Below are 27,631 nucleotides of genomic sequence, written 5' to 3'. Positions count from 1 at the left end.
ATGTGAATCACTGTCCTAGGTGTTGAATGTCAGACAACCACAAAGGTGTTTAACTATTCCTGGCGTGAATAAGGGGTACCCTGGGTGCTATAATAATCATTGTCATTCCACTCTCTGCCTCACTCTGTGTTACGTTTTTTTTGGAAAGGATTTTTCTTGAAGGAACTCTGAGCCTTCAAAATGTTTATTGAAACATCACTCAGAAAATTTCCCCTGTTGATCAGACTTTCACGTCCTTTCTGAGAAGAAGACCTCGGATGCACTCTCTGGGCCTCACCTGGGGAAAGGTGCCACCAGGTGGGCAATGTGCCAAACACCAAGAGACACTTCCACCCATGGCCACTAGGTGGGGACACGCGGCTGTGATCACGGAGTGACCCTGTTAGAGCTAATGGGGTGATCTACCAGGCTCAAAGAATGTGGTTCACTTTGATCACTTCCCGTACTTCTGGCAGCAACCCCAGGTCATGTGCTCCTGTCAGCCCCATTCTGTGGCTGGGAGTAAAGAAGCTGTGAGGTGTTCTAGAACCTGTCCAGTGAAGTGTGGCTGTTGAGTGTGGGATGAGCGTGTCATTCCTGCCGGGGACTCCAGGCCTGGCCAAGCCAGAACAGCTCCGGCCTCTAGATGTGGCTCCAGGACAATCAACCCTAGGGGAGAGCAGCTGAGGCCACACTCGTCAAAGGTAAGCAGGGTTACATCAGAGCCAAAGGGCTGTGGGCAGTGGCAAATAGCTGGGAGGATGTCCCAGTGTTCTCTGGTGCTTGGGGCCTGGAGGATCCTCCTGTGGGCAGCTACTCGCTCCCCACTCTGTTTCTCCCCTTTCTGAATCTAGTCTCCCCTCATCTCATCGTGTTCCCTTCTCAGTCCTTCAGGTGCCTCTGTGAGTGCTGCTTCCTTTCCACCCACTCCTTTCCCTGCTGTGTTTGTATTATTCTCTTCTTTCCCTTCACTGATCACAACCAGGAACAGGAGCCAGAGGAGTGCCCTTCCAACGGAAACTGAGCTCTTCCCAGGTGACAGGAATATCAAAGCACCAGGCTGGATGAAAATCCTTCTAAATTACTGAAACTTTGGTCTACTTAAAATGGAGCTTGCTAAATGTAGTTTACCTTGTTGTTGTTGATTATTCCGGAGCATCATCATGAACATTGGGTACTGAGTTACCTGGTAATAAGTCTGATGTTTAGATTTTCTACTTCTTTTGACATCAGATTGTCATTTCTCCTTTTGTCATTTACTTGGTTTAATAAATCCTCCGTGTGTGTGTGAATGTGCCTGGGTGCGTGTGTGTGTTTCACTCATTGTTGAGTTGCATAAAGTTGTTTTTAGTCTTAATTTAAAAATCTCATGAGTTGAATCTTTACTAATTTTCTGTTAAAATCATTTCCTTATTTGATTTCCTTCTAATTTAGGTGACCAAATAACCAAGCTTGTCAATATTGTGTTTTACTTATCTATTTCTCTATTAGAATAACTAGTGGCCCACACTAGTCAATGTTGCTGGATCTCGCTTGAGATATTTGTGCGTGTTTTGCCATGGGAAGAGGCCATCTCATCTCCCCTTCCTCATCTCCTGAGTCTGGGGTCCCTGCCTCCACACCTCACAGATTTGCCTTGGAACACAACAGTCTGCTCCAGGAAGGGAGCAAGAGTGAGCCCGGTGATGCCCTTGGGGCACCCTTGTCATGGTCCAGCTCTGTGGTTAAGGCGCTTGGATGGGGCTGGCAGTGGGATGGAGAAAAGTGGTCAGATTTTGATATGCTTGTAGGAGGAAGGATTTTGTATCAAGAGGTAGGAGTGGCGGGGTTGGGGGCTGGCTGGCGGGGTTAGCTCTGTCCAGAGTTAGATTGGTGTCGATTCCAGTCTTTGATGGCAGCCCTGATCTCTAGGATTCCCTTGGGCATGTGGTCTTGTTTTTGATTGGCCTCTACTTAGGCCTTTTCTATCCTAAAAACGCTTACCCTGTGGGTATGGAATAATTTACGATTTGCTAAAAATATTTATTCCAACTATACAATCAGTAACTGGTAAATATCAAGTATGTGTTTGGGATTCCACTGAGCTTACCTTAAAGTGGACTCAAGACAAAGTTCCATTTATTTTCCAACTGGAGGGAATGGTGGAGTCAACCATCGTCCACCTCAAAATGGAGGACCGTGTGACTCTAAAAAGGAATGGCGACTCTCTCTATGCACTGTCACGAGCAATCCTCAGAGAGTGTTATGGTGGTCGGCGCAATAATGGCACCCCAGAAATATTCCCTCCGTAGTCCCTGGAACCTGTGAATATGTTCCCTGACGTGGTGGGAGGGACAGTGCAGACGTGGTTACAGGTGGCCCAATCGGATCACAAGTCCTTAAAAGCAGAGAAGCTTTCCCAGGTGTGGTCAGAGGGAGAGAGGTAACGACAGAGCAGGGTCATGAGATGTGACGCTGCTGGCTTTGAAGGTGAGGAAGGTGGGTCATGAGCCAAGGAACAAAGGTGGCCTCTAGAAGCCACTCTCACTGTTGTCGGCTGTTTCCACTGAGTTGTGTTTCTCAGAGATAAATCTCATTGCTGTCAGTGTCCGTAGGAGTTCCAGCTGTACTGGCTGCTGTAAAGAACTTATTAGATTGCTTCCTCTGGGTGCATTTCAGAGTGCATGTGGATCCAGCTTTTATAAAGACACTGTAATCCTCCTTTTCTTGGAGCAAATCTGCATCCTTTTGTCAGGATATTGGAAGGGTAAGTTTTCATAGTGGAATTGCTGGGTTCGAGGGTACGTCCATTTAAAATGTGGATGGATTTTGCCACATTGGCCCTTGGCCCTCTCCCCTAGTGTGGCAGGGGCTATTTTCCCATGCATGGGAACCACTGGATGGACGTCAGGAGTGTTCTATGTTCCACCCACCTGATGTGGGAAGAAGAGGGATTACTTTGATCTGATCTGGTGAACCTCATTGGAAAGGACTTAGCAGCCTCCAGGATGAGGGGCTGAGGGAGAGAACTGGGAGGGCTCGGGTAGGAGCCCCTGGAGTCATGTGGTCAGTGCCAAGCTGGATTTTTTGCAGTGACTACTAGTTGGGTTCACTCGTGTTGAAGTTCTGATGCTCTAGGCAGGTGGCTTGGCTCTGGCTCTCCAGAGACTCCCTGCCCCCCGCAAGGGGTGGTGCCCAGCAGCAGGGAAGTGAAAGAGGCCACGGGAAGAAACCTGCCTTTCCTCCCAGGGAGTCTGAGGGTGGGCTTGAGTCACAAAGGGGCCTGCGTAACCCACCTCCCAGCTCTTAACTAGAGGAGGTCAGTTCACTCAGAGGGCAGCTGTCCAGCGTGTCCAGGACCCTGAACAGTTTTTTAAGAGGCTGCAAACCCTGCGAGGACACGGGTGTGTGTTGTCTCGGGTTGCCACAGCTGTGTTTGTGCAGAAGCCAAATAACAGATCACCCACGTGGTTTCAGAGAAACTCTAGAATTACTGTCAGCGAGCAAAACTGAAAGTTAAGCCCCTTCCTTCCTGGGGGAAATGAGACCACTCAGGGGATTCCCCGTGAGGTGGCTTCTCTTTAGCCTGGCGGACACACCTGCTGGGCCCTGTGTTGGCATTGTCCCCCAGAGTGTCCTAAGCCCGGAGTTTATGTGTTTGCGGGAGCCAGGTCTCGTGCTGTGATAGGGACAGTCAAGGACCGTGGCTTCTCTTGTTGCCCCAGCCCAGCTGGTGGGCTTTTGTTGTGCGTCCACTCCCCCACCCCCCACCTCCTCCAAGGGCCTCATCAACACTGCTGATGCTTGTGTGTAGCCCAGCCCAGACGGGGGACTCTTGAGGCTCTCTGGCTTTCGAGGTCACCTGCTTGTCTGTGCTGTGGCTGGGGGAACTCTGGAGTCGAGGTATGCCCAGCTTCCTCCTGCATGGACTTCCTTCAGGCTGCCTGAGCATCTTGTTGGCTCCGGATTCTGGATACAGCAAGCTTTAGTATCCATAGCCCAAAAGCCTTTGGATCAGGAAAAAAGGATACATGGGGTCAATGAGCCCCTCACCAGCATTCTACCTAGGAGTAGCAGCACAAGAGGCTGCCTGTAGGGATTTGTGTCCTGGTTCCAGCACCTTCTAGCTGTGGGACCTCGAGTCATCTTGTCTCATCGCCCAGCCTCAGTTTCTGCATCTGTAAATTAGTGCCTACCTCATAGGGCTGTCGTGAAGAGGAAAGGAGATCATCCATGAAAAACACTCAGCGCTCACCAGAAACCCTACTTTGCAACATGTGGAGGAATATCGTTGTACATGTTTAGGACAATGCCAAAATCCCTGGGAACTTGGTGTGTTCTCTAAGCTGTGTGTCTCTTAGTGACGTGCAGACACGTGCGTGTATCTGTCTCCATGAGCAGAAAGTAATGGACACAGGGACAAACAGATAAGCCCAAGCAGTCCTGAGAAACCTCGGCACTGTTCTAGAAAGAGAGGGATGTTCTAGAATGCTGAGTTGGCCTGAGTGCCTAAGGATGAGGCCTATGGGATTGTGCTATGGGGCCCGGGACGAAGAAGACCCAGACCTTTCAGACTGGGTTGGGGAGCGGTTGAGGAGGGATGAATGAGAGTGTGGAGACGGCGAATGTTCCAGAGGTCATCCTGTGGAGTTGAGGAGAGAGAGAGAAGGCTGTAGTAAAGGGGTATGCAATAGGCAGACTAATGTCCCCCTAAAAATAGCCTTGTCCTAAGTCATGAACCCATGACTACGCTAGGTTCCAGGCAAAGGGGAGTTAAGGTCGCAGACGGAATTAAGATTGCTGACCATCCGACCTTAACATAGGGGCTGAGCCTGGATTCCCCGGTGGGCCTGATGTCAGCACAGGGTCCTTAACAAGGGATGAGGGAGGCAGAGTGGAGGTCAGAGGGAGGTGTTTCGAGGCCTGCTGTTGCTGGATGTGACGACTGGAAAGGGGGCCATGAGCAGGGGTGCAGAAGGCATCTAGAAGATGGGAAAGAAGAAATGGGTTCTCTCCCAGACCTGCCAGAAGGAGCACAGCCCCGCTGACACCTTGACTTTAGCCCAGAGAGACCCGTGTCAGACCTCTGAGCTCTGGAACCATAGGATAATAAATTTGTGTGGTTTAGGCCTCTAAGTTTGTGGGAATTTGTTACAGCAGCCGGAAACTCACATAGGAGCCCTGAGTGTGTCCCAGGGGCAGTGTGGGTTAGTGGTTAAGGACTGAGCCTGGGTTGAGGCAGGTCTAAGTTTAAATGCTGGACACATGCACAAGAGGTGGCGTGTCAGGTCAGAGCGCAGAGGAGGAGCTGTTCCGTAACTCCAGCTCGAACACACTTTGTCCGCATGGAAAAAGATGATGCTGGATCCCTGCTCATACCACATCAAACAGGATCTGCTCCAGAGTTTGGGCAGTGCTACTGGCGGCACCCTATCCCTGAGGCCTCCCGGAAAGTCTGTGCTGGTGTCAACATCGTGCTTCAGTTTCTCCTGTCTAACATGAGGATGCCAGCCCCCGGGCATGGGCCAGGGAGAGCTTCCAAGCTGAGGGAAGCTGTGAAAGCCACAGCAGTGATAATAGCATTGTCAGTGAAGGAGCCACAGCTAAGAACAGAAAGCAGAACTTCAAAAGATGTGTACACACCCAGGTTCATAGCAACTTTATTCACAGTGGCCAAAGTGTGGCAGCGACCCCAGTGTCCATCGACGGGTGAATGAATAAATAAAGTGTGGTAAATCCATGTAATGGAATATTATTCAGCCTTGAAAAGGAAGCAAATCCTGACTTGTGGTACAACATGGGTGAACCTTGAGGACATTATGCCGAGTGAAATAAGCCAGTCACAAAACCTGAAAGACTGTAGGATTCCACTCATATGGCGTCCATAGAATACTCAAATTCCTAGAGACAGAAAGTAGGAAGGTGGTTGGCAGATTGTGGGGAGGGAGGAATGGGGAGTTATTGTTTATGGGGACAGAGTTTCACTTTGGGAAGAGGAACAAAGTTCTGGAGATGATGGGGGTGGTGATTGCACAACAACGTGAATGTATTTGATGCCACTGAACTGTACACTTGAAAGTGGTTAAGATGGTAAATTTTGTGTGATGTGTTTTTTACCACAATGAGATAATTTGAAAAAACAAATTGGTAAAAAAGTCAACTCATTCTTTCATATTTTAAAAAAAGGAAAGATATTCTGCCACGTGCTACAACATGGATGAATCTTCAGGACTATGAGAGAGAAGAAAATATATATATTGATCTCTGCTCCCGGTTCCCAGCAGAGAGCTCCTGAAACCGTTGCAGATTCCTAAGTGACAAGAATGCTAGGAGCACCTCTGGTTGTAATGAGGCGACTCTGCGTGGGCGCCTGGATGGGGGCTGGTCACCAGGAAGACCAAGCGGTGATTAGAAGCTTGGAATTTTCAGCACCCGGCCCCCCACCCCCGCAACTTGTCTAGAGAGGGGAGAGCGGCTGGAAGTGGAGTTAACCATTGGTCGTCCTGCCTGAGGAAGCCTCCCCAAAGTCCCAATAGTAAAGGGTTCTGAGAGCTTCTGGGTTGGTGAACAGGTGGAGGTGCTGGGAGAGCGGTGCGCCCATGAGGGCATGGAAGCTCCACGCCCCTTCCCTCATACCTCGCCCTCCGTATCCCCTCATCTGGCTGTTCATCTGTATCCTCTATCACATCTGTCGGTAAACCGGCAAATATAAGCAAGTGTTGCCATGAATTCCGTGTCACACTAGCAAGTTAATTGAACCTGAGGAGGGAGTTGTTGGGACCTCCGATCTATAGCCAGTTGACAAGAGGTACAGGTGGCAGCCTGGATTTGTGACTGGTGTCTAAAGTGAGGGTGGTGGGGGCAGACTTGTGGAACTGAGCCCTGACCTGTGGGATCTGATGCTGTGTCCGGGCAGATAGTGTCAGAATTGAGTTAAATCGTAGGACACCCAGCTGTTGCTACAGAGACTTGCTTGATGTGGGGAACCCCCCTCCCCCACATTTGGTGACTAGAAGTGTCAGAAGTGAAGTGTTCTGTGTGAGAGTAAAGGAGACTCACAGAGGAGGAACACTGGAGGAAGAGCTGGGTTTTTCCTACACAGGGAGGAAAAAACTGTAGGTTTTTGTCACTATACAAGAACATTTGCCAAATGAAATAAGCCAGACACAAAAGGACAAATACTGCATGATTCCACTTGTATGAGGCACTGGGAGTATTCCAGTTCATAGAAACAGGAAGAGGAATGGTGGGTGCCCGGGGCTGGGGGTTGGGGGTGGGGAGTCAGTGTTGATGGGTACAGTTTCAGTTCTGCCAGATGGAAAGAGCTCTGGGGTTGACGGTGGTGGTGATTGCACAACAATGTGTGTTACTTAGTGCTAATGAATTATACACTTAAAAATGGTTAAAACAGTAAATTTTATGTTGTGTAAAGTTTATCACAATTTTTTTAAAAAAGAAAGCAATTACAGCTATGAGTAATTTCTTCTTTAGTGACAGATTTTTAAAAACCTGTACAAGAGCGCATTCTCACATTTTGACAGCAGTGGTGGGGTAGGAATGTGGTGGTGGTCCACTGTGATCACCGGCTTCACGTGGTATGCCCAACTGCATGGCCTTTGCTCTGTCCTGGGGTTGACCCAAGGCATCAGGGAAACATTCGTGGGCTGGATAACAGAACTGCCACTCCCATCTTTGCTTGGAGGGGCAGCCCTGGTTAGTGAAATTTGGGTAATTCCAACAACATTAATTTCCATACTTTCAGTTGCAGAGGAAGTTTCTCTGGCAGTCAGCCTGCTCCCTCTACTTGTCTCTGTTGGTGGAGACTGAACACAAAGTGCAGTGACTCAGAAGCCTTTGAGAGGGTGACTGGGGGCCTGGCCACCGCAAGGCACAGAGGCAGCGAGATGGAACGACCCAAAACGACAGTGTGCTGGGGAAAGAAGAAATCAAGGCAGAAGGAAGAAGAAAATGAACTTCAAGAAATTCTGCCCAGTGAGCCTCAACAGCCCAAAGACCGTTTTTCAAAATTCAGTGGGTGGCTTATGAAAGTCCCCAGGAAAAGAAAACCAGACACTGCTATTCATCAGAAAGAAACTCCCAAAGGTACGAGCCTCCCCTTCTGTGTCTGCAGGAAGTCTCTGCCCCATTTGTGGTTTTGTTTATTCATTCCCGTGATCACTTTTTCATCCCGTCATTAATTCATTATTTATTGCATGCCACCTTGTGGGTGTCGATCTAAGAGGGCCTGGAGGGGACCAGGTGGAGTGATAAGACCCTTCTTTCCCAAGCCTGAGGACCCCACGTGGTGAGGGAGGCTGGCATGTTGACAACTCCCCATGCTATGGGCTGTGATGGGGCTGGGGTGGGGGTTGGGGGGGCTGAGCCCATGGGGGCCCAGAGACACAACGCGGGGAATAAGAAGAGTACCAGCAGGGAGTGAACCTGCCCAGAGTCATCATGCTTGTCAGATGCATCTCACCCTGGATTACCATGCGAATTCCTGTCAAAGCTGATGAAACAGAGGCTCAGAGAGGTTGAGTCACTTGCCCAGGGACACATAGCAAGTGAGGGAGTCAAGGTTCAAATTTTGGCAACCAGAGCAGGGTGCTAGGTTGTGCCCCAGGCTCTGGGGCCACAGGAGTGAGAGAAGAGGAGTCTGGGTTGGAGGTTGGGGCTATGTGTGGGATCAGTGTCTGATCCACATTTGTGTTCCCAGGGCCCAGCATGGGTCTGTGTCCAGGGAAGCCCACTGAATGGCTTTGAGTGGGGCCTCAGGGCCGGGGCTGCCCTGCTGGTTAGGGCTTGGTCTGTTAACGGGTTGTGGGAGCCGGTGGGTTTTCTGGGAGCAGCTGGTGCGTTTGTAATCTGGAGAATGTTTCCCTGAAGTGAAAACACTTCAGATTGTAGATGAGGTCAGTGGGGAGTTGCAGAATGCAGTGGGAGCCCAGGGTCACGGGCGGATGGCAGGTAATCAGCTGCCTTTATGTCTCCGGCATCTGAGCGGTGACTGGCACTGTCACTGAGACAGGGACAGTGTTTATCAGTCGATTCACAGGTGATAGGATCTCTGAGGGGTTTCCCAAACCCTCGCTGGCCCCATGCCTGGTGACAATGGGACATCCTTGCCAGGACCATCACTTTCCCAGGGTCATTTCACTTCCTTACCCATGGCGGCTGTTGCTGGCCCCACGTGTCGCTGGCCTGTGATACAGGGAAGATGGTCGGTTGGTCCAGAGTAGTCCAGCTGTCCGCAGCTGTCTGCAGGGGCATCGTAGGTGCTGGACAGGCCAGTCTGTCGTCACCCAGTTGCCAGGGCGTGTGTGGAAGCAGTGGTGGACACCCTATGTCTGATCCCCTCCCCACATGTCCTTGCTGACAAATCCTAGAAATGCAGCCACGGTTGCGCGAAGTCTGGGAGCCCTCAGGGTCCCTCAGGGACCTTGTAAGGGCCTCAGTCATTTTTGGGTAGGGGGATCATGACACCTAGTCAGAAGAGAGCCAGATTGGCATGGGATAAACAGTGTCAGAGGTAGAGGGTGAGCGTGCTCTAGAACAGCGCTGTCTGTGCAAACAGAGCAGGAGCCACAGGTAATGTGAAGGTTTTTATAGTCACACTAACACATATAAAAAGAAATAGGAGAAATTAATTTTAGTAATGTGTTTTATTTAGCCCGAGATAGCTAAAATAGCATTTCCACAAGTTTCAACATTCAATCAATATTAAAATTAAGATATTTTACTTTCCATCTTTTTAACCCAACTAAGTCTTTGAAATCTGAGGTGTGTTTCGCACTGACAGCACAGCTCCATCTGGACATTTCAAGCGCTTCATATCAACACGTGGCTCGTGGTGGTGTGCTGGATGGCGCAGCTCTAGAAGGAAGGGGAATGATGCCTGGCTGACCCTGAGCCTGGAACATCACAGAGATTCCAGGAGCTACAGTTCCTATTTTCAAGGCCAATCTAATTAATTATTATCAACAAGGATCTATCTACTAGAGATGGATAGAGAATCTTCACCCCCCAAATAGTTAAATGCTGTTGGAGGCCGTCTTGCTTTGGTTTAAAATAATTTCCATCCCGTATTCCACTCTTTGTAGTATTATGATATAACTCTTTATATTATTCTTTGTACAGTATTCTTTGTACATAATAATATAATTCTTTGTGTTACTATGGTATAAATTCAGCTGCTTTCACTGACAGACCCCAAAAAAGAGTGGCTTAAGCAAGATTAAATTTGCTTCTCTTGTGAAAGACTTGGGTAGGCGGTCCAGGGCTCCTCAGTGCTCAGGGACCCAGACCTTTTTATTGTACTTCTCTGCCATCCTCTACATGGGGCTCCTGCCTCATAGCCCAGGATGGCTGCCCAGCTCCTGTCATCACATATGCATTCCAGCTATCAGGAAGGAGGAATAGACAAGGGGAGGGCAGGCCTTTGCCCTTGACAAAGGAAAGGCCCTTTGAGACACAACTTGGAATATAACTCCCCTTCCATTTTGCAATTTCCAGGGAGAAGTTTAAGTTCAAAAATGCCTTTTCATAAAGTCCATAAGAACTGATGTCTAAGTGTTCTAAGTGCCTTGGACCCCACGCCCTAACCCCAATTCCTCTTTTGGCTCTGAGGCTCTCTAGAGCCTTCCTCCTGCAGCTACAGGCTGGGTTGTCTTGCTGAGACTCCTTTGGGATCCAGAGCATAGCTCTCCCCTTCAGATCCCTCCCTGCCTGGCACAGCCTGCTGAGTTAGGGCATCCTCAGACCACCCCCGCTCTGCCTGACGCCCACGGCGTTTAGGGAGAGGAGTGTCTCCAGCCCCCGAGCGCTTCTCCCTGAACTGGGGTGTCATCCTTTTCCATCCAGCATATTCCAAACCTCTCCGTTTTGTTTTGCTGCAAGCCCAGTTCCTGGCATCTCTGTGCTTCTCATGGGGAGCTGATTAGCGACACGGCCACCACCACCTCTCATGAGCTGCTGCCCCTGATCCTAAATATGAGAAGCTGAGGCTTTTGAAACCTGCCAGATGCTGGAAAGATCCAGATGCCCACGGAGCCCTTGGTCTTGGGCCATTGCCCTTTGGGTGGTGACTGCTTCTGCAGTCAGTCTCTCAGCCCCTCTGCCCTCCCGAGGGTCCCATTCAGGGTGCAGCCCCGAGGGGCCCTGGCAGGACAGGGGGTGGTCCCTCCCGTCCACACTGCACAGGCTGGCAGCTGTTCCCCCTCAGGTCTGAGGGCTTCCCAGCCCGTGCCCCCATCACAGGCCCCTCTCAGTCTACCCACTCACACCCTGATGCCGGCTCTAGCGCCTCATGACTCTACTCCCCGGTCCCGACAGCCTGTTCCCAACCGTCCCTTCCCATCAGGGCTGCCCCACACCAGCCCTTCTCCTGGGCTGCCATCAGGGATACTCCTCTGGCGAGGACTTGCAGGTCCCTCGAGGCCCAGGTGACTTCCCTCTCTCCCCCTCTCCCAGGGATTGGTGTTAAGGGTGGTGGAAGTGTGTGTGCAGGCCCTGCGCTGGGTTAGAGGGTCCGGGGAGAGGTCCCTAGGGGAGGAAGACAGACAACTGGGAATGTCTCTGTTGTGGTGTGGTGGTGTGGGGTGGGAAGGGGACAGTCTCCAGGTGAGGCCTCCAGCGAGTTTGGAAAGCCAGTGCTGCAGGTACATCCTGGGTCAGGGGCTGAGGGTGGCGGGGAGGCCCAGTCTCGGGTGTTGAGACTCACCTGGTGAACAGGTTGCACAGAAAGGGCCAGCTAGGAGGCCAGGGCTTTGGCTCGGGGAGTGGGGCACAGGAGAAGCGTTTCAGACAGTAGAAGAACTGCACTTGGTAAGGTGAGTCTGAACTTGGCCCAGCGCAAGCTGAAGGGGCTGGGTGAGTCCTGTGGCTGCCGTAACAAATTGCCACAAAGCAGGGGGCTTAAGACCACAGACATTCGTTTGCTCACAGTCCCGGAGGCCCAAGTCCGACATCCAGGTGTGGGCAGGGCCGTGCTCCCTCTGGAGGCTCAACGGGCAGGTCCTTCCTGCCTCCTCCAGCTTCTGCTGCTGCTGGCAACCTTTGTCTTATGAATGCACACTCCAGTCTCTGCCTCCTCCTCACGCGGCCTCATTTCCTCTCTGTGTCTCTGTTTTCTCTTCTTGTGAGGACACTGGTCCTATTGGATAAAGGGCCCCCCTTACTCCAGTGGGACTTCATCTTAACTAATCACACTGGCAACAACCCTATTTCCAAATAAGGTCACATTTTGCAGTTTTGGGAAAGAAGTGAATCTGGGTTGGGGACAGACACTATTCAACCCCCAACATGAACTTTCTTCCTTTTTAAATATCTGAGAAATTAAGAACATTCAGAAAAGCACAGAGAATAACACCAGAGCTCCAGAATTCACAAGGGCCCCCCATCTGTCATGTTTGCTTCAAGAATGGGGACTGATGAAATACAAGGATGGTGGACAGCCCAGCACAGGGGCAGGAAGGGGTGCAGGTGGCCTGGGGACCCTTTCCACCATCCCTGGCCAGGATGCCTTCTTGTGCTGGCAAGTACGCCACCACCCTCTGGGCCATGTCAGGGAGTCCTGGTGGAGCCTCGACTGGCCTTGCTTGGGTGACGTGCCTGCCCTGAACAGTGAGGGGTGGCCAGGGTCACAAGGTAGCGCTGGGGGCTCTGGAGAAATGATGTGTTCAGGTCAGGAGGGGGAGGGCATGGTGGCCTCAAGCAGGGCCCTGGACAGAGCTCCACAGGTGGCCTGGTCACTGCTTATGGGCATGGCAGCAGCAGGATAGAGGGAAGAGGTGAGAATGGAGACACGGGGACCACAAGGAGGCCACCACCCTGTCCAGGGGAGAACCAAGGCCCTGACTGGGCAGCAGCCTTGGCAGGGGGCCTCTGCCTTCGGTCCCCTGGTCCCTCTCAGGCGCTTGTCCCTGTGTGGACTGACCGATGTGGGTGAGGTTGCCCTTTTCCTCTGAACTTCCGGGGAGAAGTCCTGGGCACCCCATCTTGGAGGCTGTGCCTCCAGCTACTGCTCAGGCCTGGGCTGCCTCCTTGTCTGCAGAAGGGGCAGAAACTGGGAAGCCTCAGGCACCGTGTGAGGGGGAAAGAATTGCCTTGAACTCCCGCCTGCACCCCACCCTCCTGTGGATCAGGCCCCGCCCAGGGTGGTTCTGTGGAAGATTGCGTTCTCTCTTTCTCTCTGCCTGTCTATCTGGTTGATCCCAGATGTGGATGCAGGTGGAATATGGACTGCCCTTTGATACCCAGATGGAGGAGTGGTTCCCCAAGTGTGGTCCGGGGACCAGCACCATCAGCACCACCTGGGAACATGCCAGAGATGCAAATTCCAATCTGGGCTTGAATGAACCCTCTGTTCTCTGGACCTCTGGTGGGGGACATAGCTTTGTTATCTCAGAATGTTGGGTTAACAACCCACAGCTGATAAAGGCTCAGATCATGAATAGCCTGGGAGCTCAGAGGCTCACCAGAAGAAAGCTCTGAGTGTTGTGATTTTCTGCTCTGAAGGTGACACAGTGCAAAGCCTACCAGTCTCCTGCAACCATAGTAAGAAATCTGTGGCCTTCCGATCTGACTGGCTACATAGACCCCTGTTCCCAAAGCTTCTTCAAACTGGCCGCCTTGGCCTCTTGCTGGTTCCCCTGATGGGTGAGTTCAATACAGCTTGGCCCAAACCCACCCTTATGCGAGTGAGAATTACACTGAGGAATCCCCTTGGGCAGGTGCCCCTCTCCCACCTCACCTGATTTCCGTGTTTCCAAGGCCTCTCTGAGTCATCATTTCTGGGCTCCTTTCTTCCAGATTTCCAAAAGTTGGTACAGAAGGGGCAGTTCCTGGAAGCCTGCCAGAGCATCTCGGAGTTGTCACAGGAAGGGCAGGACTGTGGTCTCCAGTACAAGGTTGTGGCTGAGAGCATGTGGCAGGTCATCAAGGAGGCTCTGGGAGGCATTGGGTACAGCCAGAAGCTGGAGCTAAAGCTCCAGGCAGTGGTGGCCACTGTGGAGTGGGTGGAGGACAACCCCCAGAGCTGGGAGGCCAGCGCCCTCGAGGATGGTGGAGTTGCTTTCTGGGGAAGTCATCTGGAGAGGCTCCTGAGAACAGATGCTGAGGACCAATTGCCCACTATGAAGCCAAGCACCCAGCTGCGCCCGTACCTGAAGGAGCTGGACAAAGCTGTGGGACACAGCCTAGGGTCCCAGAGGGCAGGCCGGATGGGGGCCCCCCTCTGGGAAATCTACAGGACGTGTTTCCAGGAGGTCCTCCTCAGCCGCCTCTCCGAGCTCCCTTCCTCCTACAGTCACGACAGGGAAGCCTACTTTGAGCTGTACAACTGGGGCAAGACGACCTTGTTTGGGCAGCTGGGGTGAGTCCTCCTGAGGACCTTGGGGTCCTGGACGAGGCCAGTGCCTGGTGGCGAGGGCCCTCAGGCCCAGGGCTGAGGTCAACACAGAGGCCTTTGGAAGGATTGCCCAGGCGGGAGTGTCATGAGGGAAGGCCAGACTCAGCGGCCGTGGGGACAGTGTGTGCACATTCGTGTGTGGTAGTGTGTGTGCGTCAGTGTGTTCTTTGTGTAGTGTGTGTATGGGTGTGGTAGTGTGTGTCAGTGTGCATGTTAGGTTGTGTCCATGCATGTGTATGGGGAGCTCATGGCCCGTGCTTGTGTGTGACCCCTGAGGCTTGTCTACCCCAGTAGAGTCTTTTGCTCCCTCTTGTCAACCCCAGCTGCCTTCTCCAGTCACAGGACCAGCACTGCCAGCCTGGAGTCCACTGTCCTTAGCTCTGAGCTGTCCTCTCTACCCCAGCCCCTCTCACCACCCCCCCCCCCCCTCCCCAGCCACGCTCAGCCTTGTGCACTCATGGCTCCTCCAAATTCAGCAGGGAGATGCTTCAGAGAGTAGGTCCCACCTCCCAGAAGTCCATGGCCGGGAACCTCTTGGACTCAATGATGTTCATTACCTGGATATTCCAAATGCAGGAGAAGCTGGTGGGGCTGATCCAGGTAAATGGCTTCCAGGGGCATCTGCCACCAAGGTGTCCTTGTCCTGCTTCTGGGGGACAGTAGGTAGGGGAGGGGCCAGATTGGGCCATGGGTGGTGGGCTTGAGCCAGAGCCCACGTCCACCCCTAGGAGTGGGGGCAGGGTGCTGATTCTGGCCTTTGACCACTGTCACGTGTGGGAGATAACAGTGTGCTGTGGGCCGGGGCACGAGGCTTTCACGGACAGCATGCAATGCTGCTGCCCTGACCAGTATGCGTCTGGCTCTGTATGCACCAGTGAGTGACATGGCAGACTGGTGAGCCTTGGATGGAGAGCTGGTTGTCCCCAGGTGGGCACACACAGTTCATCCACGGCAAACACAGGACTTAAGGGGACATCACAGTTTTCTACCGTGATCAGTTTCAACCAATGTGGTTTCCTATAACAAGGATTTCTAGTCTCAGGTCACAGATGTGTCAATGGTCATGCGGACTAGTGGAAAAAGCTTTTCGGGTTTGGGGAAGCTCTCTGCCCTTCTTAGCTTAGAAACTAAGCTTTGTGACAGTGAGATAAAGAATAGGTGTAGATTTAACTGGAATTGTCCAGGAACTGGTATATAAATGCCTCCAGCCTCTTCCTCAGGGGCTAACAAGACAGGATGGCCAGACTCAGGGCTCTGCCTCCTTGAAGCACTTGGGTCTGTGGCCTCCTGGTCCTTCATGGCTCCCCATGAGTCTTCAAAGTCATAATCTGGGCTGAGTTAAAGGAGACAGGGCTTATCACTCTCTGCTCTTCCACACTCTGACCACCAGGAGCTGGTCTCAGCTGTGGGGTGTCCAAGTGGTCAATTCAGACAAGCAGCCAGAACGAAGTAACAGTGCAGACTTTCGCATCTTACTGAGGTGCTACCAGCAAGCACCCGCTCCCCTGTTGCACCCCCCTAGGACCGCTGCCTGGTGAGGATCAGGTGCATGGGGGAGGGAAGGCTAGGAGTGGAAAAGTACTGAGTGCTTGGCCAGGGGCCCCCATAAGCAGGCCTCCAGATGGAGGTGCCTGGGTTAGGAACAGAGACATGCATGGGAGACACGGCCGAGCCCTTGCTGGCAGCTCTCTCTGAGACTGCAGTGCACTAGCTGGGCCCCGGGCCCCATGTGGGGAGGGTGGCTTCCCCATGAGCCTGCCAGGGAAAGCCTTTGTCATTGCCTGTGGGTGGGCCCGAGGGGTTACTCTTTGGGTTTTGGCCAGAAGCTAGGCTCCAGTGCCCTGGCCTCCCTGGCCCAGCCCTGTTCCCACAGCCCTCGGTAAACCCCAGGCGCTTGGCCCAGGTCCTGTCCTAGCAGTCCGCAGCCCGTGCACCCCTCAGACTGTAGGTCTCCGGGCACCTCTGCCAGCTCACGGCTGCTGTGAGGGCCATGGTTCCCAAGGAGAGGTAGACGTTCGTCATCTCCGATCCAGTGACTGGGTTACAGTGGGAAGCAGCTGTCTTGCCAGGAATGAAAGAGAGGGAGTATCTCAAAGGTGCTTCACAGACCAGCCCTGAGGGACAGAGGGATGGGGGCCACGAAAGAAGAGGACTGCTCAGGAAACTGAGTACCTCCCGGACGGATTTCAGGCTGTGGGTTGGTGGGGGCTCCAGGCCATCGCCAGTTGTTACCCCCACTCCTGTCCTCAGTTGGCAGCATCAGCCACAGCTGTAGAGGGGCAGGATCTGGCTGTGCTTTGGAGCAGATTCTTGGGATAAAAGTTGTTTTTATTGTGTTCTGGGCAGGAGGAGTTGAAAAAGTGTCTAGAAAATGTTCTGATCTGTGATCAGAAAAAGTGGACCGAGTCTGCCTCCTCAGTGTTCCTTGAAATCTACCAGGTAAATGCCAGGTGGCCCCTTTCAAACTCACCACAAGGGGTCCTGGGCCCTTCCTGAGGGCCGGGTTCATTGGGGAGGGGCAATGTGACTGATGGGTGGTCAGGGGCAGGGTGCAGCCAGGAGGGGACAGAGCAGGGTGGAGATTGGGGCTCTGGGGCATTAGAGCAATGACAGCATTGGGGTACATGTGTGGTGTCTGAGGGCATCAAGCAGAGAAGTGGGGAGCAGAGAGCACTCAACTTGGAAACCTGGCTTGTGATGGTGGGGTCCCAGTGCTGGGATGCAGGGTGTATCTTTTGGGGAGAGGCCTCTTCCTGGAAGCTCTCAGCTTATGAACCTGACTGCTGGGCCTCAGTTAGGACCTACATAGAGATGGGTGCCTGCAGTGGGCGGGACTCTAGCAAGGTGGGCACTGAGCCTCAAGGAGACGGTCATGTGGCCCATGGGGGTGACGGATATTTGGCCCGGCAGGAAGACAGGCCACCAGCATGTGTGTGTGTGTGTGTGTTGTGGGGGGTGGCCTTTTTTAGAGGATCTGGGTTTGGGGGTTTCTGATGCTTCTCTTGACTGCTCAGGGTTGGAGGGAGAAAAGGAGATGGGGGGGACCTTAGGCATCCTCAATACCTTTATGCCAAGATGCCCTGTGCAGAGTCTTGGGTGGGGAGCTGGCACTCAGGTGGGGTTGGGGCAGCCTCCGGGCCAAACAGGTGAAGCCTAGCACGTGGGTGAGAATGCTGTTCAGGTTGGCTGATTGCAGGACACAGTGAGGGGTGTGAGGGAGAGAGACCTGCCGAGATGTGTTGGGTCATGGGCCTGGTGGATGGCGTGGCATCTGCAGTAGGCAGACATGGCAGGGGGGCAAGGGGTGGGGCACAGGTACAAAATTGGGGAGGACCACATCCTCCCAGCGTCCACTGGCTATGTGGTCGGCCCTGGGACCCCCTGAAAGCCTGTTTGTTTTGACTGACAGCTACTGAAAGAAGCTGTAGATGCAGTCCGACACATTGGGCCATCCGTCACCAGACGGGTTCAAGCCATGGTTCTGGAAACATTTTCAAAGTTTCTGGAAAGGTAAGTGAAAAGGTGGCCCCTGCTCAGAGCAGGGGAGCATGCACGGCTGGGTCTACCTAACTCAAGTCAGAGAGCTAACTAAGCCCACCAGCCGCTGGCCACCACGCCTTGGCCAGTTCCCGATGCAGGGAAGGGGGCGGGATTGGCTTCAGGTCCCCCAAGTCGTGCCTGCTCCACCTCGTGCCCTGGCTCTGGAGGCAGGGGATGGAAATGTCCCATGTCAGCACCGTCCAACATGGAGGGACCAGATCTGGGTGGCTGTTGAGCTAGTTCCACGGAAGAACTGAAGTTTAGATTTTATTTAATTTTAATTATTCAACATTTGAACAGCACATGGGGCGCGGGGCTCCTGTACTGGACAGCAGGGCTGGGATTGGGGGAACCAGGGAGGAGCATCGTGAAAGTGCTGCGTCAGATCCTGTCCTGATTTAAAACTTGGTGTTTTGTTCATCATGGACTTTTTGGCACAGATTTCAAGGTTTAAAAATATTGCAGTAGGGGCCGGCCTGTGGCCAAGTGGTTAAAGTTCTGCACACTCCGCTTTGGTGGCCCAGGTTTGCGGGTTTGGATCCTGGGTGCAGACCTATACCACTCGTCAACCATGCTGTGGTGGCAGTCCATATACAAAATAGAGAAAGATTGGCACAGATGTTAGCTCAGGGTCAATCTTCCTCCATGGGGAAAAAAATAAATCGCAGTAAATTACTATTTATCTCAGTCACTCAACTTCTTGGTGCTCCCTTAAACAAGCAGCCGGGGCCAGCGCCCCCTCTCCTCCCTCTGGTTTTCACAGCAGGACTTGCTGTCAAATCCCTGAGCTGCTCACCCAGCTCTGTCCCAGCCGCAGGGTTAGGTGGGGACTCTGCCTCTGTCTTAATGGGCTTGGGTGAGAGGAGGTGCTGTGGAGTCCTTGGGGCTGTGGGGAATTACTAAGAAGCTAGTTTCGGACAAAGTGCTGTGTGAGGCTGCGTCAGGAGGCTCCTGTGTCTGGGGTCTTCAGATGGCTGTGTTCACCTGGGATGGGGTCTCCAAAGGTGCTGACACCAGGTGGGTTACTCAAGAGAGGCCAGAGAAGTGGATTTTTAGGTGAATTCAGCCGGGTTTTCAACGTTTCAGAAAATCTGCTCAGTGGCCAGTTTGAGACCCTGATCCGCATTCTTGGGACTAGACGCTCAAGGGCACCTCTTCTTCCTTGCCTTTAGGGAGCAGGGAGTGTGTACGCTCTCTGCCACCTTTCTTCACTCTCTGCCTGGGGAAGGGAGGCCAGCTGTGATGGCCCAGGTGGGCATGGGGCTACCTCCCCTTCTTGTGTGCACTCCCAGGCCTTACTCAGACTCTCCCAGGGGGCCAGCCCGGCTCTGGGAGCGCTGCCTTCTTCCTGACCTTTTCCTTCACCAGCCAGGAAGGCTGGGCCTCTAGAATGCAGGGTTAGCTGTGATTCCAGACCACTGGGAAACCCTGCTCCCATCCTTTTCTGGAAGCATTTACCCCAAAAGGTCGTGGAGAGCGTTCAATGAAAAGATCCTCAGGAAGCATCTGGCTGCAGCACCTGGCACAGAGCCAGCGCGAGTAAATCCTCGCTGCATAGTCTCCATCACGGTTATCATCACCCACATTTGTGATTCTATGAGAGAAGCAGCAGTTGAGATGAGAAGGGAGAGTTTTGAGGGCCTGGCTGGGTGGGGCTGACCTGGGGGGCTGTGCCTGGTGGGAGGGGCCAGCATCTTCTTCACACCGCAGCTACAAGGATAAGGCTGAAGTCTTCATCCAGCAGAACGCCAGTGACCACACCTTTCCCGAGCTGCATGTGCTGGAAAACTGCTGCATCCTCAGGTATGTCCCAGGCTTGGGCAGGGGGCCAGCTGAGCTGGTGGGCTAGGCAGCCAGGCTTTGGACCCTGTGGGCCAATCATGTGGACCATTGATTTGCTGCCATCTGTGAGAAAAGGGGGAAGAACCTACCCTACACACACATGTGTGTACGGAATTGCAGGATTGGGTTCAGGAAAGGCCAGGTGCCAATAACACTGGCTGCTTCTGGGGAGAGGAAGTTTTCCTTTTGTATTTTAACCACATGGATGTCACGCTTATTCCATAAATAAATACATTTAGTGGGGCTGGCCTGGTGTTGTAGGAGTTAAGTTCACGCGCTCCGCTTCGGAGACCATGGGTTCACCAGTTTGGATCCTGGGCGTAGACCTACGCACCGATGATTGTGCCATGCTGTGGCAGGCGTCCCACATATAGAGGAAGATGGGCATGGATGTTAGCTCTGGGCCAGTCTTCCTCAGCAAAAAAGAGGATTGGAGGTGGATATTAGCTCAGGGCTAATCGTCCTCAAAAAATAAAATTTAGGAAAAAGAGTGGGGGTGAAATAGACAACAACAACAGAAATGAGCATCTGTTTCCCGTCTTTCCTCTGGGAGGCAACATGGAGGGGCACCAGCACGGGAGGGCGTGCAGCATTGGGGCTGTGGCTGGGCCCACAGTGCTCCTGACCAGGCCACATGGGCCCCTTCTATTGCCCCTGACAGGAAGACATGGTGGTGGCTGAGCAGGGCGCACGTTCCCTGGGCACGCTTGGACCCAGCTGTGCAAGGTGCCATCAAAGGCATTGAGGACCATGGCCGGGACCACCTCCTGCCTCGAGTCAGAGCCCTGTGCCAGGTGATGTCCCACACCCCAGCCCTGGCCTGGGGTCATTTCTGCTCCCAGAGAAGCTGGGCAGGAGGCCTGTCTCCCTGGCTTCCGTCCAGCCCAACAGAGCCTTTACTGGGACAGGACATGGCAAAGTGCCAGCGATGGAACCTGGTTGGAGATGTCTCTGTCAGTCCTCCTGCCCTCCCCAGCCCTGAGTCCTGTGTGTGGAGCAGCAGAAGGACAGGGTCAGCTTTCTGTCTGGCCCGAGGGAGGGGCCCTGTCTGGGGGAGAGGGGTGGGGTGGGCCTGCAGCCCCTCATGAGGCCTGGCTCCATCCTCACCGAGGGCACCTCCCTGGGCAGGGTCCACATTTGTGTCCCTCTGTCACCTCAGCCAGACCTGCTCCTTCTTCTCTCTTCCTGTGAAATCATTCAGTCTGCCAGGCCAGCTGAGGCCTGGCACTCGCTCCTCCAGGCCCGACTCCCTTCCCCCTCCCCCTGATCCCAGCTCTGAGCCACGGGCATCCCTAGGCAGGCGAAGCCCCCTGCACTGAGTTCCCAGGGCCTCCATGCCCGTTCATCTTTGCCTTCCCCTGAGCTGTGGCTGCCTTCAAGGCAGGGCCTTGCCCAGGATTCAGGGCTCCCCGTGGATGCCTGGGGCCTGACCCTGGAGATGAAGCCCTGAGAGGGCAAGGGGTCCCCCAGGATATGGGAACCACAGGTGAGTTTCCCACTCAAATTCAGGGTTTGAGGCCTCCCGGGATCCATTCAACTTCTGGCTGAGGGCAAGGCCCACACTGGCCCTCTCTTCACAGGGGCCTCCTGGCTGGGAAGATGGGAGGTGCTGGTGAGGGTGGGTCTGCATTGCTGCAGCTTTGTCCAAGGATCCATTTTCCACTGTGGGGACCAGCTTCTGAGGCAGCCGCCACTGAATTTTCTACAGAGATCTGAGCACCTGGCTCAGGGTGGCATGGGAAGACCCAGAGGTGGAGAGACCTAGAGAGTTCATCTCCTCTAGGGACAAGAAAAGCACAGCACGCACACTGCCCTTGCCTCACGCTGAGGTGTGGCACACATTGCCCATCAATCCCAACATTCTTCTCAGGGCCCAGATGGAGGCCCAGGCTCCTTCTCCACCCAGAGGTCCCAGCAGCCACGGCCAATCATGGACTTGGCTTCACATTTCCTAGATGATGCTGACGAGGCTGCATCACACAGATTGGGCCCTGAGGGTCGTAGTGGGAATGGGACTTGTTCAGGTCCCCTGAGTAGACACTCAGCAGGCTGGTTTTGCCTCCCCCACCCACCCACCTTTGGCATCCACTGAGAACTGAGCAGACTAGGGCTGCATGTGGGTGGAGCAGCTGTGGTTCTCGCCACCCCATGTCTCTGGAGCTTAGCTCTGAGGGGAGCAAGCATCGTCGGGGGCTCCTGCCATGCCTCGGTGGTCACGGAGAGAGGGGAGGGACTCGGGAGGGCTCTGAGAGAAGCTCGAGTCCAGGGCTGCTGTTTGAACCTGGGGCCCTCCCAGGAGTTGGCAGGAGAAGGGTGGACAGAGTTTTGGGGCAGAAAGTGGGCAAACCTCTGGCTCCCTCGGTGTGGGCCCTTCTGGTCCAGGACTGTGGGTCCAGCAGAGAAAGGTGGGTGTCACAGAGCTGGAGGGGGAAAGGATGAGGGCCGGAGAAATTATAGCCAGCCTGGGCGCCTCGGGCTGCGGTGACATCCGACCCTCCTGTCCTCAGAGTCTGCTGAGTTGTCACTTCGGAGAGAAGAACAAGGATCTGGTCCAATCTCTGCGGTCCCTGTGGCAGAGCCTGGAGCACTGCCCCAACATGCACCCTACTCCCACATACGAGGTAGTGGGGGGAGGGGGGACACCCTGGGGATCAGCTCTGCATGGCCACTGGGATCCTGACCCTCCCCAATGTGGGCTAGGTGTCAAAGGGGTGTGGGAACCCTTGCCAACACGGAGGCCCAGGGCCCAAGACGGGCTGGGCTGGATGGCCCTCGTGTCACCCTGGCCAGCCCTTGGTCTCCCAAGGTGGAGGCCGGCTCAGGGAGGTGATGTGACTTGCTGAAGGTCACCCCAAGAAGCTGAGGCAGGCAACCTCTGAAAAGCCAAGTGGTTAGGGGTTCGATCTGTGGGGTGGGGGGTACAGGCCCGGACAGACCTGTGATGGGGGGGATTTGTAACACCCTGCCGCCCCATGTCCCTGAGGGTGTACAACCAAGGCCAGCTGGACTGTGCCCTGGGACTGCTTTCACTTGGGTCTTCCCATCTTTTTGTCTTTTCGGGGCGTAGAGCCTTGTGAGGAGTCTGAATATGGTGGTCTTTGGGGAGTACGTCCAGGCCCTGGCTGCTTATCTCAGGAGGCTGGTGCCCAGGACTTCGGGGCACCTCCGTGATCAGGTGGAAACGGACATCTGGAAGCTGGGCACCACCTTTAGGGAGCACAGGGTGAGCCACAGACCCCTTGGGTGGGCGTGGGGGGTGGGGGCCTCTGACCTCCCTTTCCAGGTCTCTTCTCTCACCCTGCTCCCTGCAGGGCCCGGCTTTGGACAATCTACAGGAGTACATCCTCCAGCTCAGTGAGAGCAGAGACAGACAGACTGTGGATCAGCGGCTGGCCTCCTTCAGTGACAGTTTCCCTGGTTATCTGAGGTACGAGACAGAATGGGGGGCAAGGGGTAGGAAGGGCGAGGGGTGAGCCTGCCAGGAGCCAGGGTGGGGCAGCATTGCTTAGAGGGTATGGGTCCCCAAGTATGGTGGGTCAGTCACTGCCAGGGACTGGGAACCATTGGCTGGAGTCACATGGCTCAGTGCCCTCCATTCCTAGATAGGGAAACCGAGGCCAGAGAGGAGCAAGGACTCACCCAAAGTCCCCAGCAGGGTAGTGGACAGTGCAGGACCATCGGGGGGTTGTAAGGGAGGGCTTCCCCCTGCTGATAAACGTGACTGAGCAGGACCCTCAGAGTGCTCCTGTCCTGACCCCTTCCCACACTTCCCAGGGCTCCCTGGTAGGCACTGTCTAGGGGTCCTCGTGGGGGAAGGGTGGGTCAGGACTTGGAGAACCCCCTAGTGTTCCAGCCTCCCAGGAAGATGCTGCCTCGAATTCATTCATACATGCTCATGGGTGTATAGACCAGGAGCTCACAGGTATGCAAACCCAGACTCACAGGTGCACACACTAGGCACTCACAGCTTCACAGACCCGGGGCTCACAGGTGCACAGAAGCTCTCTCCTCCCTCCCCAGCAGACAGGGCAGATCCACGGCTGTGGAGGAGGAGACTGCGATCAGGGGACGCTCCTCATTCTGCTGCAGACTTCTCCAGAACTTAAGGCGACTAGGGTGAGAGGCTCCAGGGTGCATCTCCAGGGAAGGTGGTAGGGTAGAGTCCAGCCCCGGGTGGGGTGGCCGGGGCAGGATCTTGGGGGATGCAGAGGGAGCCAGGCTAAGGGGCACAGCAGGAGTGTGGGTCAGTTGCTTTAAGTGGACCCTGCATTGCCAGCCTGGGGCCAGCACCTCATGCTCTAGGCCAGTGGTTCTCAAACACTGTGGTCTCAGGACCCCTTTACTCCCAACAATTATAGAAGCAAAGCTGAGCAATCATACAACTGGAGTTTACGCGCTGATGTCTATTGGTGATTACTGTATTAGAAATTAAAGCTGAGAAATATTTGTTAGTTCATTTACCATATTTATTCATTAAAAATAATAGTAAATCACTAAAATACCATATGATCTCACTCATAAGTAGAAGATAAAAACGATGACAAACACATAGCAACAGAGCTTGGATTGTTGGTTACCATGGGGAAAGGGGGGAGGGGGAGGGCAAAAGGGGTGACTAGGTACACAGGTGTGGTGATGGATTATAATTAATTTTGGCTGGTGGACATGATGTAATCTACACAGAATGCAAAATATATTACAGTGTATACCTGAAAGTTATATAATGTTATAATCCAACGTTACTGCAATTAAAAAAAAAAGATCGCAATTAAAGGAAAAATATTGGTGTTAATTAAATCATAAACAAAGTAAATGATAATCTATATTATTTATATATGAATAGATTTGAAAATAAATTAGTATTTATATAAAAATAATATTCATTTAGAAATATTTCTTTTAAAATAATGATAAACTCATAATGTGTTAACATTAATAATGATTTTTAAATGAAAAATGAGAATTTTTTGAAACAGTAACAACAAACTCAGTGAAATGAGTGTCACCGGTTTACAGTTTTGCCAGCTCTTGTCTGGCTGACTAGGAGACGGTAGACAGGTAGGGTCTCATCCCGGCCTCTGCATCCGAGCAGTGTTGGCTGCAGTGTGTAAGGAACGCCCAGCCTCTCAGAGACACGCTGCTGGAAAAGGGAGGGTATTTTAATGCCTTTCTAAGGTAATTGTGGATATTCTCCTTTGAAACCACCCCAAAACTGGACAGGTGGGAGTTTATTAAAGATTACTTAGCATATGGATTCTGAAACCATCTTGAGGAATTTTATGAAATGTGCGTCCTCTGTTGCAGTGAAACCCACTGGTCCAGCTTGTACTTTGAGTGGCTCTTTGACCCGGGGGAGATTTTTTATATGGGGTGTTTGTCACCTGGCAAATACTGGGTCATGGGGTGATGCATATCTTCTAGATGTTGACATATTTGATTACATGTCATCCAAAAAGCACCTTTGTTAACATCGCCATCAATCTCATCAGGAATGTCTTTACCTCAGGCTGACAGTGGCAGACACACGTTTTCCAAAATCCTCATTTTTGCTGAGAGCTCAAGTTTTTCATCGGCAACAAATGCTGTCAGCTGTTTACCTTCAAGTGCCAGCTCACATCACTCATTTTCAGGGAGATGCTTGTCCACAACTGCAGCCTGAATAGGCGTAGTCTGTCCATTAGTCGTTCTTTTAGGTAAAAGTGGTACTCCCTCAAACAGGCGGCTGATTCAGCTGGGAACTCAGACACCTGGCCGCACGGGCGCTCTTCCTCAGGGCAGCTGCTCTCCTTCCCTCTTTGCATTTCATCACACAGAATATTAAAGAGATGTGTACTTACTCAAGGGTGGAGATTTAATAGAATTAACTATTTTTAGTGCTTTCTCAGTACGCTGGGTTTTCCGTGCGCTCATGGTAGTAAAGTGACAATGACCACGGGTAGAGCTTGGTGCCACTGCCTTGATTTGAGCTGAGGTTCCAGCAGCTCTGTCCATCATGGCTTTGCACCAGTGTCATGTCAGTATAAATGTCAGCCCAGTGAAAAGGGCAAGTAATGCTTTAGTATTAAGAGCTTTGACCTCACAGATCCCCTGCAAGATCTCAGGACCCTAGGATTCCATGGAACACACTTTGAGAACCACTGGTCTAGCTGCACTGGGCTCATCTCCCTGTGTGCCTGCTTAGATTGACTTATATGAAATTGCTGATATTTGATCAGTTTTTTCCCCCATAAAAATGATTAATTCATATGGTTCACACATGTTGTCTGTACGTCATTGCATGTTCTGTTCCACCTACCTGGAATGCCCTTCCCTATTGAAATTCTCCTCCTTCAAGGCCTGGCTCCTAGACCCCCATCTGCACTGCCCACTTCCTTTTCTCTGAGACACTCAGCACAGTCTTCCTTCAGCCAAGGTCTCGATGGCAGAGGGCCCGCCGTGTTTGTCTTTGTCTCCACAGGGCCTGCTGGCACCGTTGCTGCCCTAGCAGACGTGGATGTGAGCTCTAGTTTCAGGAATCTGCTTGTTCTTGGGGCTGTGGGAGTTACGTGGCCCCGGTACCCAGCTAAAGCTAAGGATCTGGGCGCCCCTGGCCACTGGATGGCCACTTCACAAATGGCAGCCTGATATCTAGAAGAAAGCCGATCCTTCTCAATTCTGGATTCTTCAATCAGAAAGAACTCTGAGAACTGACTGCAGCTATCACAGACACCGGGCGATGAAAGGCCGGCACAGTCAGTGATCAACCCAGAAGAACGGGAAGGCAACAGGGATGGCCAAGGACAGATTAAGACACTCCTGGCTTGGAACGTGGTGGGAAGGAAGACACCCTGGAGGGAGAGTGAGGACGAGAGGGGCTAAGAAGAAAGCTAGAGCCCAAAGGAAGTTCCTCCCCATCCTGGCTGCATCGTGTGCCTTTCTTGTGCATGTAACAACTTTATTGAGATACAGGTTACATGCCACGCAAGTCACTCACTTAACTTTAATGCACCATTTGATGGCTTTTGGTATATTCGCAGACTCGTGCAGCCACACCACAATAAATTCTAGAACATTTTCATTACCCTAGAAAGAGACCCCGTACCCTTCAGCTATTAACCCCAATCCCTCTTCCCCACCCTCCCCCCAGCCCTAAGCAACTGCTACTCTACTTTCTGTTTGTATAGATGTGCCTCTTCTGGACATTTTTCTAACTGAATTGTGTAATATGTGGTCTTTTGTGATTTGCTTCTTTCGCTTAGCATCATGTTTCACGGTTCGTCGATATCGTGACATGTATCAGTATTTTATTCCTTTTTAGAGCTGAACAGTATTCCATTATATGGATAGTCCATGCTTTGTTTATCCATTCATCCACTGACGGACATTTGAGTTGTTTCCACTTTGGGGCTATTATGAATAATGCTGCTGTGAACTTTTGTGTGCAAATTTGCGTGTGGCCCTGTGTTTTCAGTCCTCCTGTGTTCTACTTAGGCATGGAATTGCTGGATCAAATGGAACTCCATGTTTAACTCTCTGAGAAACTAGACTATTTTTCCAAAATGGTTGCACCATTTTACATTCTCACCAGTAATATATGAGGGTGTCAATTTCTCTACATCCTCATCAACACTTTTCATTGTCTAACTTTTGCATGATAGCCATCGTAGTGGGTATGAAATGGCATCTCATTGTGATTTTGGTTTGCACTTCCCTGATGGCTAATGATGTTGAGCATCTTTTCCTGTTCCCTGAGGGGCCATTTGTGTATCTTCTTTGAGAATTGTCTACTCAGATCCTTTGCCCATTTTTAATTTGGTTGTTTGTCTTTTTATTGCTGAGTTGTAAGAGTTCTTCATATATTCTAGATTCAAGTCCCTAAAAGATATGTGATTTGCAAAAATTTTA

At 52.5% G+C, this 27,631-nt stretch overlaps 1 protein-coding gene across 12 annotated transcripts; it reads left to right on the top strand.

The window, feature by feature from the left end:
* Window positions 1–348: 348 nt before the first annotated feature.
* LOC102148440 (uncharacterized) lies at window positions 349–27,631 on the top strand. 12 transcript variants are annotated; one of them, XR_011431899.1, is made up of 13 exons: window positions 349–683; window positions 7,721–8,061; window positions 13,768–14,329; window positions 14,842–14,965; window positions 16,712–16,804; window positions 17,775–17,875; window positions 19,616–19,708; window positions 20,409–20,541; window positions 22,255–22,368; window positions 22,815–22,970; window positions 23,031–23,174; window positions 23,771–23,854; window positions 26,205–27,631. XR_011431899.1 is itself a non-coding variant. In XM_070249308.1 (13 exons), the coding sequence occupies exons 2-13, from the start codon at window positions 7,863–7,865 to the stop codon at window positions 26,251–26,253; spliced, it is 1,824 nt and encodes a 607-aa protein (XP_070105409.1). In that variant the 5' UTR covers window positions 349–683; window positions 7,721–7,862; the 3' UTR covers window positions 26,254–27,631. The 12 variants fall into 12 exon arrangements, 8 of the variants coding, with proteins under 8 accessions (XP_070105409.1, XP_070105405.1, XP_070105408.1 ...); XR_011431897.1 differs by having other exon boundaries at window positions 23,771–23,863; XR_011431898.1 differs by having other exon boundaries at window positions 23,768–23,863.

This window comes from Equus caballus, chromosome 24, assembly GCF_041296265.1.
Source record: "Equus caballus isolate H_3958 breed thoroughbred chromosome 24, TB-T2T, whole genome shotgun sequence".
NCBI lineage: Eukaryota > Metazoa > Chordata > Mammalia > Perissodactyla > Equidae > Equus > Equus caballus.
The sequence above is the reverse complement of the archived record's forward strand: the minus strand, read 5'-3'. Positions and strand labels throughout refer to the sequence as shown.

Excerpts from the sequence above, each read along its gene's own strand:
- LOC102148440 (XM_070249303.1), top strand. The coding sequence starts at position 7,863 with ATGGAACGACCCAAAACGACAGTGTGCTGGGGAAAGAAGAAATCAAGG. Across the intron at positions 14,330-14,841 it reads ACCTTGTTTGGGCAGCTGGG|CAGGGAGATGCTTCAGAGAG; the intron begins GTGAGTCCTCCT and ends CTCCAAATTCAG. Across the intron at positions 22,369-22,814 it reads ACCCTACTCCCACATACGAG|AGCCTTGTGAGGAGTCTGAA; the intron begins GTAGTGGGGGGA and ends TTCGGGGCGTAG.